This window comes from Chenopodium album, chromosome 17 (assembly GCF_948465745.1).
Source record: "Chenopodium album chromosome 17, dcCheAlbu1.1, whole genome shotgun sequence".
NCBI lineage: Eukaryota > Viridiplantae > Streptophyta > Magnoliopsida > Caryophyllales > Amaranthaceae > Chenopodium > Chenopodium album.
In genome coordinates this window covers 5,125,677-5,138,037 of record NC_137850.1, presented here as the reverse complement: position 1 = coordinate 5,138,037, position 12,361 = coordinate 5,125,677, and the positions used below count along the sequence as shown (strand labels likewise).

The 12,361-nt window shown below is 34.7% G+C and overlaps 1 protein-coding gene across 1 annotated transcript; it reads left to right on the top strand.

Moving 5' to 3' along the window:
• Positions 1-3,436: 3,436 nt before the first annotated feature.
• Positions 3,437-11,306, top strand: LOC145589423 (long chain acyl-CoA synthetase 8-like). Its single transcript, XM_081645969.1, has 12 exons — positions 3,437-3,581; positions 4,394-4,986; positions 5,083-5,163; positions 5,391-5,663; positions 6,145-6,276; positions 6,354-6,527; positions 6,607-6,836; positions 7,608-7,725; positions 8,621-8,752; positions 8,831-8,965; positions 9,632-9,838; positions 10,833-11,306. Exons 2-12 carry the CDS (start codon positions 4,429-4,431, stop codon positions 10,995-10,997), a joined length of 2,205 nt encoding a protein of 734 aa, XP_081502095.1. The 5' UTR covers positions 3,437-3,581; positions 4,394-4,428; the 3' UTR covers positions 10,998-11,306.
• The last annotated feature ends 1,055 nt before the right edge of the window (positions 11,307-12,361 follow it).

Below are 12,361 nucleotides of genomic sequence, written 5' to 3'. Positions count from 1 at the left end.
ACAGTGAAAAAAAAAACAAAAAAAAGACTAAACCCTAACAATTGACAGTGGAGAGAGAAAGAAATTGTGGTTCACAATCAACAATGGAGTAAATACATGTGGTTGAGAGCTTTGATTATGGAGGAACAGGGCAAAGAGAGAGAGAGAGGGTAAAATGGAGGGAATTCAATTAGAATCGAAGAGAGAGAAATAATAAAGGGAGGGAACTTAAGTAACTGGGACCCACTAACGGAAAATATGACAGAATGTTAACGGAGGTACTGAAATCTACAGTTTTGAGTTTTTGGAGGTACCAATTTAAAATAAAATTTTAGATGGGTATTAAAATTCAATTACCCCCATTTTTGAGGTACCAAAATCCAAATTTTCCTAATTTAAACACATTTTTCATGGTGATTATAAATTATAGAAAATTGAAAACTAAACTAACTTTATAATCATTAATAATAGTTTTTTTAAAAAAAATTCATAACAATAAAAATTAAATTAGAAATTACCTTGAGATGAAGGTTGAGATGTTGGTTGCAATAGAGGTGGCATAGTTGAACTTGATGATTGGTGGGAGAAATGTTGTGGTGGAGACGTTTGAATATTTTGCCCATCTCCTAAACCATAATCTCCATATTCATTGACAAATTGGTTTAAATTTTCCGTATTAATTTCATACGAAAAATTTGCACCACCACTCCTTTGGCCACCACTTTGACCACTACTTTGATTCCTTCCCATTCCTCCTCTTGAACCCATTTTTTTTTTTTTTTTTTTTTAATGATTACTAACTATAATATGGAAAAGAATTTTTTTTTTTTTTTTTTTTTGAGAAATTGTTTTTAAGAATACTAATAATAATATTAAGGAGATATTTTTTAACAAAAATAAACTCTATATAACACTAAATAACACTTGAGATTTTGAGAACAATTAAGAATTTTGAGTAAGAGAGAAAGAAAGCTTGAGTTGTGTGGAAATTTGAGTGAAATAGAATTGGTATTTATAGGAAAAATTGAGGGAATGGTCATACAATTAAAAAAAAAAAAACTAGCCTTCTTTAAAAAAAAAAAAAAAAAAAAAAAAAAAAAAAAAAAAAAAAAAAACTAGCCAGTACATAAAAGTAACCGTTAGTTTTGAAAAAAAATCTCATAAAAGTTGTTAGTTTTGAATTTTTATACAAAGTAGCCGTTAGTTTTAGATTTTTGATACAAAGTAGCCGTTGGATTAGGTGGGTTGGCGGGTTGGGTTGGTGGGTTATGCAGGTTGGTGGGTTGGGTGGGCCATGCGTGATGAGTCGAATTGTGTGGGTTCGTGGGTTAGATGGGTCGAATCATGTGGGTCGAAATGGGTTGAACGAGTCGGGCCTAATTACATGGGTCGAAAATGGGCCGGGCTACAATTTTTAGACTAACGACACAACCACCTTTGCAGACGGGTTGTGCCGGGCTGTGTCGTGTCGGATCCGGGCTGGACCCATTTGACCCACTAGCCGTGCGGGTCAGGGTGGGCTGGGTCCAACCCGGCCCGCTGGCCACCTCTACCTGTACCACATCAAGATGGGTAAAGTGTTACCTCTTCTATTTGTTTCTCAATTAACTCATATTCTATGTACTTATATAATAGGTAGCAAGGATGCAAGATTTGATAAGTTTAGAGTTACAGACACTTGAATCAAGATTAGTTACTATCTCTTAAATAAAAAAAGAGAGCTCATCAAAGTCAAGTTTAATAGCGAATTTAAAATATTGTATGCCATTTTATGCATTTTAAATTTAACTAGTTAGAGGTTTTGACGACATTCTAAAATTGTTGTTGATCGGGGTTTTTTATCATTATTTTTTTCACTTGGATTTACGTACTTGAATCATTAGTTTGTATCCATTGTTGTGCTATAATTTTAATGGTTGTGTTCAAATTTTCATTTATGCTTCTAATAAGGTTTCCAATCATGGCTATCAACCAATTAGATGGTCATTTTAACCAAAAAATTATGGTTAAACCAATGATACAGACAAATAGGTAGTCCTTAACAACTATAAAAAAAAAACCTCCAACACAACATTATGTACTCCGTGCCCTACAATGGTCTTTGCTTGCATGATGGGAATTGATGAGGGGGCGATTGGGAGTTTATATTCAAATCAATCAATTCTCATGTTGGTTTTATTTGAGTTTAAATTTTCATGTTGGTATTAATATGATGGGAATTAAGCTCCCTCCGTGAATACCTTAATTCCCATCATATTAATATTTAAAGCCGGTAAGCATTTGAAAGAAGAAGTTAGGAGGAGGAGAAAAAGTCTAAATTGCCATTGTTATTAAGGGGATATATGTAAAAATACGCTTTATGGAAAAAAAAAATCTATTGTAAATTTGATTATCCCCTGTTTGGTTTGGCTGCCCACTGTTGTCACAATGTTTAGTCTCGCCAATGTTATGGCGCAACAATTCGAATGAAGCCACTTTCTATGTTAGTGTATCTATAATAATATATCTTGGTGCAAGTTAATTAAGAGTTAGCATGTGTCAAAATTTCGAATACAATCATGTTTAATGCTGGTTGTGCATATGGAAAAATCGATTTCATCTCTAACTTCAAAGATTTATGAGCTACACAAACGATTTCCCTTGCCATGTACAACATGGTAACTATTAACTCTAAAATATTCTATTCGTTATCAAAATATCTTCTTATTTCAACTGTGCACATATGTTAGTGCATCAGTTTGATCATAAATATGTATCATTGCATATTAGTAAGAAGTATACAAAGTAATAGTTAAATAATAAACTACGAGTAATTGAAACGAATCAAATATGGTCAACATGACTACACTTTATATATCAAGAGATTAATTTTATTATTTTCCAGGAAAATTTGTCAATTGTAGCCATTTAAAATTTTTGCAAATTGCAGCATTTAATTTTTTTTTTTTTGGGAATTACAGCCCAAAAATAGTAAAAAATTATAAATTGCAACCCAATTCGGTTTTTTCATAGATTTGCGTGCCAAATTAATTCCGTTAAGGTTTTAGGGGCGATTTTACTTAAGGAACCGAATTGAGTTGAGAATTGACAAAAAAATAACGTAAGTGCCTTGTTTACTAAGATTTATAAATTTTTTTAGGAAAAAGATATATGCAGCCCTAAATGAAAAGAATTAACAATAAATAAACATTTATTACACCGATTTACTCGTGAATACTCAAATAAGAAATATATTAAATGCTTATATAATTTTTTTTAAGGGCTGCATATAACATTACTTTTTTTATATATAATTATTTTTCTGATACTTTAAATAAATTTATTATGGCTATAGTTTTTCTTTTCAAAATTTAGACAAATTTCCTTTATAGATTTTACATTAAAAAACGGTTAAATTAGATATTTTATTGAGTTAAAGTTGTAATTTTAGCAAAAAAATGAATGAATACTCCAGGTCTCCAGCATTCTCTGTGCTACTCCGTAGTTTGTACATGCTCTTATGTCTTGTCTCCTGTGACCTGCGATTTCCAGTCTTTTCGAGCTTAAACTAAAACGAATCCCATTTTCTCCACAATTTCATGCTTAACTTTCCTCATTTCGAGGTACCTTTTTCTCTTTTTTTTTTTATTTTTATTTTTTTATTCTTTCTTTGTCTCCTTTATCTAAACAATCATACGTTTCTTCATCATCTTAATTACAATTCTTCAAATCTTAATCTTTGTTTCTTCTAATTTTTGTGATTAATTTCTTAGGGTTTACCTTTATTTGTTGAATTTTATGAGACGGTATCATATTATCATCATCCTTGTCTGAATTTTGGGTTTGTTGTTGAATGATTCTTCGACAATTGGTTATTATGCTGAATTTTTCCTATTTAGAATCTATGATTTTGTTTTGCAGTTTTTTTTGGTAGTGTTTTGTTGGTGGATAATGATCATCGTGGGCGGTGATATAGACGAGATTTGATCACATGTTCCGAAACTTTACCAACTAAGCTAGTCGATGTACACTTATTTTGCAATATGATTCATGATGTTTTGAATTATAGTTATTCTTAATCATGATTGAATTTTATGCTACCTTGTAAACTGAAAGCACTTTGATTTAGATGTAATTTTAAGGTTCTGAATTTGATGTTTGTCCTTATTTCAAATTCGCCCGCTTGGTTCACCTGTACAAGATGTTGACAGTTTAATGTTTTACTTGTTCGATTTGCGTAGTTTCATCGATTTTGTTTGTCTTTGTTGTTATATGTAACAACATGTCTTTGTTTTGATGTTTGGATTTTGCTCCTTAATTGATCTATTGTTTAATTTTTCTGAGGAATTGGGTTTGTGTTTATGATGCGAAAACGGTATTGTTTCTATTTCGAAACAGTTGATTACTTGCATTGATTCTATTTTACTTTGTGTAGGGATATGCTCTGTAGGTCTAAGCTAATTTAGGCAAATGGAAGACACGAACATTACGAAGGGAAGTTCCTTGGGCTCACAGTTGCTGGAAAAGTATGTGAATTGTGAATATGTAGAGTTCTTGAAAAGACAATGCCCTTACAGCATTGTCGGGACTGTGGCAATTGCTGTGATAATACCTCTATTGCTTTCAATCTTATGGATGGGAAGGAGGAAGGTGAAACAAAGAGGAGTTCCTGTGCAAGTTGGTGGTGACGCCGGTTTGGCTATGCGTAATGCTAAATTTAAGGAGCTAGTAGAGGTTCCTTGGGAGGGGGCCTCAACTGTTGCAGCTTTATTTGAGCAAGCATGTAAGAAAAATGAAAACCATCGTTTTCTTGGAACAAGAAAACTAATTGATAAGGAAGTGATTCAATCTAGTGATGGAAGGAAGTTTGAGAAGGTGCATTTAGGTGACTACCAATGGGAAACATATGGTCAGGTTTTTGATCGTGCTTGTAATTTTGCATCAGGACTTGTTAAGCTAGGTCATGATCTTGATACCCGTGTGGCTATTTTCTCTGAAACACGAGCTGAGTGGTTTATTGCTTTGCAGGTTGAACATCCAATCATTTTTTGATGAAGCTAATTGAATAAATCTATTGCCTTTTGAGTTTACTGACTATGTCACATATTGTTGTTTCTATTTCAGGGATGCTTGCGACAGAATCTTACCGTGGTCACTATGTATGCTTCATTAGGCGAGGACGCTCTAATCCACTCCCTTAATGAGGTTGAGTATTATTCTCCAAGAAGATTTAAAGTTTATATTTTTGCCTTTAGGATAGGTCTGAATAATACTGACAACTTAGCTTGATGATGTATGTTAATTGTGCTGTACTGTAATTGGTAATTGGACACACCAAATCATCTTTGATAAACCATCTATATGTAGTCAGAGTCTTTGGAATGCTACATGAAGCTGATTGTATTAACTCCTCTTCCTGATGCAATTTACAGACTCAAGTATCAACTTTGATATGTGACTCGAAACAGTTTAAGAAGGCAGCTTCAATACTTTCAAAGTTGGAAACAGTTAAAAATATTATTTACTTTGAGGAAGATAATGCTTTGAGTGATACTGGCATTTATGATGATATGGATGACTTGAACGTATCATCTTTTCATGAAGTTGAGAAACTTGGGAAGAATCATCCTTTGGAACCAAGACTTCCTAAGAAGGAGGATATTGCTGTTGTTATGTATACAAGTGGCAGCACAGGATTGCCTAAGGTTTGTAATTCCTTAGTTTCAGCATCTAAGAAACTTGTCGGTTATCACAGTTGCACTTGTATGTTAGTTATTGCTGTGTTATTTGTAGATTTTGTCTTTGCATCCATGAAGCACATCTAACTTTAGTAAAAATTATTCTTTACTTGAACAACCACTTGGTTTATCATCATGAAACTTAGCAAAACTCTTGTATTTATCACTGTCTATCCAGAGGTGGATTTTTAGAATGACACTGTATTTGCCTCTTCTAGATAAGAAACTTAGATACTCTTGTTAGATGACTTCCATGACTCTATATTATTTTTTAAAGTTGCAGTGTGGTAAAATAATTTTTGTCGTTACTTAATCAATACAATTCTCAGTTAGGAAGTTATGTTGACCCATGATTCATGTTGGATGACACATCACTCGAACTTTCAATGTTTGCCATTATGTTAAAGTAAATTGTTTATTACTACTTATTTATTACATCTCTTTTTAGGGAGTTATGATGACTCATGGAAATATAGTAGCAACTGCTGCAGCTGTCATAACTGTGGTTCCTGGTCTTGGAAGAGATGATGTATACTTGGCATATTTACCTCTAGCTCATGTTTTGGAATTGGAAGCTGAGGTATTGATATGTTAGACTCTATTTTTGTTTTCTAATGTTCTTTAATTGAGAACTTGTAATTAACTTTGTTTGTCTAGACGGTAATGTTGGCTTCAGGTGCTGCAATTGGTTATGGCACAACATTGACTTTGACTGATACCTCAAACAAAATAAAGAAGGGAACCAAGGGAGATGTGTCTGTACTACAGCCCACTCTCATGGCAGCAGTTCCAGCTATCATAGACCGTGTCCGTGATGGGGTTCTTAAAAAGGTTTACACATCAATTTTGTAAATCTATAGCTTATTGTTGTTGATGTATAATTTTTTCTCATAAAATTTTTGTTTGTCAGGTTGAAGAGAAGGGAGGTTTTGTTAAAACACTATTCAATATTGCTTATAAACGCCGTCTAACTGCTGTAGAAGGAGGTTGGTTTGGTGCTCGGGGACTAGAGAAATTGCTATGGGATGTTATAGTTTTCCGTAAAATTCAGTCAGTTCTTGGTGGGCGCATTCGTTTTATGCTTTGCGGTGGAGCCCCGTTATCTGGAGAGTCTCAACGTTTTATTAACATCTGCATGGGGTAAAGTTTCTGTGTGGGTTTGATCCGTGTTTGATAATATACATTTTTCTTGACTTCTTTTCAACTGCTACAACCAAACATAGTTGAATACATAGATATCACTTAAGAGTATTATTGTAGCTGACCTATAACTACGTAAAATAACTTCCACAGATACCAGAATCTGAATGGGGAGGAGATTAGTATTTTTTTTAACTATTTGTTTCAACATTTATTATTTTTAGAATTACAGGCCTAATGGTGATTGCCACAAATGAAACCCTACTTTCACTAGCAGTTTTGGGATCCATTTATAAGGATAATCCGAAAATCAAAATTCAGAAGTAAAAAGGAGAGGATGGGTGGGTGTTGGGGCCCTTGGGGGGGGGGGGTGGAGAGGAAATAGAACTGTTCTTAGGTATTAGTCTAATGCATATCTATAACCACTTAAGGTAATCCAGTTAAGGCTTAATGAAGTTAGGATGATGAATGAGGTAAAGCAAAAAAAGTAAAATAAACTAATTCACATACAGTAAAAATTCAATTTTGATTCACCTCTAACCTTCCTGTATGCGGAAATAAAGCCTTTAGCTATAGTTTTTCTTGTTGCCGATACGCCCTGTAGGCTGTAGATGCTTGTGCAATAGGCTTGTGTAAACTTATTGACTGGCTCAGTACTCTAGTTTAGTTTTATGATGAAGAAATTACATGAACATGTTTTGACATTGACAGTCTCTTATGCCATGTTTGGATTTCTTAACCTGACTGGCTAGCTACATTCATGATGCTCAGGGCGCCTATTGGACAAGGATATGGTTTGACAGAGACTTGTGCTGGTGCAGCTTTCTCTGAGTGGGATGACACTACTGTTGGACGTGTTGGTCCTCCTCTTCCATGTTGCTACATTAAGGTATGCTATCTATCTAGATCAGAAGATGTGTGAATGCATCTCTTCTAACATCTTTAAACTCTCACATCTAATGTTCTACTCTTGCATAGTCATGACACATGTGACATGTAAGTGATGTACTTGGATGTTTCCCAAGTGTTAGGGGGAATTGATATTCCATGTTTGGTGATAAGGGGAACAAGAAGGTGATTGAGAGTGGTTTCACCTTTCTCCTTGTTCCCATGGTTGTATTATGCAGAAAAGAAGCAATTAAGACCTTGAGAAATTTTTATTTTTGTAAAATCTTATTGCTGTCAGTCAGAAGTGAAGTAGAGTATTACTGTAAGTTATTTGAGTGGACGAATTTTCTTTCTCTTATTATCTCATTACCAACTAAACATGAAAGGTAGAGAATAATTTAATTGATTTCCAACCGCTTAGTCCTACCCTTTTCACTCTTCAATTCCAAAACTTGTGTTGCTATTCACAATAAGCCCCATTAGTGTTTTGTTATCATACATGTATGTTTGCTTATGCAACCTTCATTTCAAATAATGCTTTATTAGTGAGCATTGCAGTATATATATATATATTGTTTCCTCCCATTTAAATAGCTCATCAACCTACTTTCCATATACTAGATCAATTGGTCAAATTCCATTATCTTTCTACCTCCAAGAACCTTTTACACTTTTTCTTCTTCTCCTCTTTCTTACAGTCTTACGCTCCTTAGTGTCCGTGCCAAACGTAAAATTATATTTGTTTACGGTATGGAGATAGTATGATTTGAGGTTTTAAAAAAATAAAAGATAAATTAGTGACGGCAGTTAATCTTGAACTTATTGAAATAGAAATTATGTGAACTACACTGTTTTAAGATTATTTATCCCTGAGAATTTTCCATTTGATTTTGTAGCTTGTTTCTTGGGAAGAAGGTGGATATACAACATCAGACAAACCAATGCCCAGAGGGGAGATTGTGATTGGTGGGCAGAGTGTGACAGTTGGTTACTTTAAGAATGAAGATAAAACTAAAGAAGTCTACAAGGTATTTTCAATTTAAATTTTTACTTCTTCTGCTGATGATTGGTCAGAATTTAATTGTCTTATTGTCACATATCTCCAGGTTGATGAAAGTGGGACGCGTTGGTTTTACACGGGTGACATTGGTCGATTTCACCCGGATGGATGCCTTGAAATCATCGATAGAAAGAAAGATATTGTAAAGCTTCAACATGGAGAATATATCTCCCTTGGAAAGGTAGGTCCATGGCACAATGTCTTTTGAATTTCTTGTCTTTTTCTTTAGATTAATTTTCACCCAACAACAAGATCAACATCAACATTAACGCTAACCCTGTTCCTGGACAGAGCAGGGTAAGGAGGTTTAACATATGCGGCCCTTGAGAAGTTATTTACAGTAGCAGTTAATCTGAGATAAAATGTGTGTTTGGTAGTTCAGAATGAATAAGAAGTGCATGTGGGCTATTTTAGTTTAGTCCATTATATTGTAAAGCCTAAAGACAATGAGCCTCTTGGCCCCTCTAGAAAGAGACATCTAGGGACATTCAATTTCAGAAGATGTCAGCAATTATGTCTTTGCTTTATTCCTCTATTAGAAATCATGTATTTGATTCGTTGCATGGATTTTCAGACTTCATTGAATGAATGAATGAATGAATGAATGTAGCAAACTAGCGGTGGTTGACTAATGATTAAATTAACAAGTTTATAAGATGTAGCTTTGCTGCTTTCACTGAGTTTCATTCTTGTCCTGTCTTGATTGGAGTGATAAAATATGCATCCCATGGAAGCCACTACTGTATTATGTTGGCTAACTTGGCTAGTTGGATTTGTTGTCCTATATAATGGGTGAAGCTTTGATTTAGCATGTTGATGAATATTTGACGTTTGTTCACTGTTACAGGCCGAGGCAGCCCTTATGTCAAGCAATTATGTGGAAAATATTATGGTACATGCAGATCCATATCATAATCATTGCGTAGCGCTTGTTGTTCCTTCACATTCAGAATTGGAGAAGTGGGCTCAAGAATCTGGCATCCAGTACAAAAGTATTTCTGAGCTTTGTGACCATCCTGAAGCAATAAAGGAAGTCCAAGCATCACTGTCGAAGGTTAGTTGTTGCAAATAGCTAAGTTTTACCCAGTGAAATGTGTACCTTGCTGACGTAAAGCATGTCTATTTATGGGAATGAGCTGAACATTCAGTTGAAGAGAATGAGTAGGAAATATCATAATATAAATTCTTGGTACATAAAACTCATGCCGCAAAATAAGCCGCCTGTCTATTCCTAGTTACTCTTCTACGTAAAGCTTATTCAGGGTGGACTCTGTAGCAGGGCTTGGCTCTAATAAATAATCAAGCTTACCAAGTCAAGTGCATGCCACCCTGTCCCCCAAAAGAATAATGTGAAGAAAACTTTGACAATATTTTTTTTTGGAGGAGAACATTGACAATAAATTAAACTGCATAGTTTTTATATTATTTTTTAAAAACAGAAGGAATTCAAAATTTGAGTGATTAATAGTCGGGTCATAGATAATTAACTAATTAATAAGCGATAATAAAATTTTATAAAAGGCAGCATCTAAACAATTCAGAACAGCTATATGACCTTAATTTTAGAAAAATTGAAAAAAAAATGAAGGTGAAAGAAGAAGAGTAGAAAAAGAGCGATGAATATTTTTCCTTTCTTTTGTTGAAATAGAATGGGTAGTGATTTTTGCCAAAATCGTTCCCGTAACATCCACTGATCAAGCATTGACCATATCCAAATTCATTGACCGTTCCCAATTTTGGAGACGTATCCATGCCTAATATAATTATATAAAAAGGAAAAGGTTAGTTAGCGGGTTGATTATATGTAATAGAAGTATAGAACCATAGAGGCCTATTCAAATATTTAATCAATGTTTGTCTTCTTCTCAGTTAAAACAATATTCTTGTGTTGTTTCTAACACACTCTATTACCTCTTTAGTCTTTCACTTTTTCTTTGTTCTTTGTAATCGCATTTACATTTTAACATTGTTTCTTAATTTCTATGCCCTTATCTAAATGTGTTCATTGTAGGAGGAATGATTAACCTTCTTTTTTTCCCTGTTTACAGGTTGGAAAGGATGCAAAGCTGGATAAGTTTGAAATTCCTGCAAAAATTAAGCTGTTACCCGATCCATGGACTCCCGATTCAGGATTAGTCACAGCCGCCCTTAAGTTGAAGAGGGAGCAACTTAAAACCAAGTTCAAGGATGACCTTGAAAAATTATATGCATGATGGAAATGGGTAATTAATTTTACTCGATACAAAGTTCACACTTTCGGGCCAGGTTACTCCTGCTGCTTGGCCTGACTTGTAATCTGTGGCTCTATGCTCAAGGTTTTGTGCTGGTAAAAGACTGAATTGTTTACAGGGCCTTACAATTTTTTTCATTGTAAGGTTCAAAAGCATGTCTGGTTGAGCCAAAAGACCTTTTACTTTTTTTTTTTTTTTTTTTTGTGGATAGAATGAGATGAGGTATTGTTGATGAATACTGAAATTTTAAGCTATTTTGCACTGTCAGCTGAATTAGATTTTATAATTTGCTCCTCCATTTCTGAAATCTTTGTTTTACTAATATTCGATGTGTTAACATATACAATGAAAGCTTTCAGAGGCAGATATCAGGTAAAGTCGAAGACAGGAATGGACATGATCAAAAGAGAAAGGATTTAAGCCAAATTCTGTTTCAAGTGACAATTTTTAGATCAAAATGCTAAAGAACCCTTGCCCTGTTTGGTAGGTGCCTAGGACATAATTATTAGTTGTAACGGTGATGAGTTCTGAATGAAACTATACGAAGAAGTTTAGCCCAAGTTTCTGTCAATCAAAAAACACCATCTTCCACTTCCTAAGAAAAGTTTTAAACCTTTTTTTTTTTTTTTTTTTTTTTTTTTTTTTTAAGCCAAGTAAGCATGATTATATTAGATCAAATTTCGCCAAATTTTGTAGGCTTTGGGGAAAGAAGTTCGTACAAATGAGTTCAAGTTAGGATCCGTAGCCCATCGCGCAACTAAATGAGCTAAAGAATTCCCACCACGCCTTACATGCTTACATTGAAAGAAATTAAAGGAGTTACTAACATTGAAAATATCCTCAAGAAGAAAAATGGGAGCAGCACCCTTCTGTTTTGTCTGGATAGCCTTAGCAACTTGCAACACGTCACACTCCAAAATAACCTCATCATACTCCAGCCTTCGACCAAACTCCACCCCAAAGCGTGCAGCCCCTACCTCTGCCATCTCAGGGCTCCAGCGAACCTGATGAGGCCTCAGAGCAGCCACCAACAGCTGTCCCCCCGACCCTCTTATCACAGCACCAAACTTTATACCGCATCCTTGGGAGACATGAGCATCGACATTAATCTTTACACGTCCCCCAAGAGGACACCACGACCCCCTTAGTGCTGGAGCAGCCCCATTCCTTGTTGGCAAGACCTTCACATAGTAAGTACAATAATAAAATAACAGCTTCACAAAACCAGCATCTATTCTCACTGCATCAAGCCCAGCATCACTATAAAAAATATGCGTGTTTCTACAATGCCAAATAGCCCAAGACAGACGCAAAGACACACAGCCGTTCCTTGTTCACCTTGGTTG

Bases quoted from the DNA above. Each gene is read 5' to 3' on its own strand.
- LOC145589423 (XM_081645969.1), top strand. From the start codon at position 4,429: ATGGAAGACACGAACATTACGAAGGGAAGTTCCTTGGGCTCACAGTTG. The intron at 7,726-8,620 runs GTATGCTATCTA...TTGATTTTGTAG, and splicing joins TTCCATGTTGCTACATTAAG to CTTGTTTCTTGGGAAGAAGG. The intron at 9,839-10,832 runs GTTAGTTGTTGC...CCCTGTTTACAG, and splicing joins TCCAAGCATCACTGTCGAAG to GTTGGAAAGGATGCAAAGCT.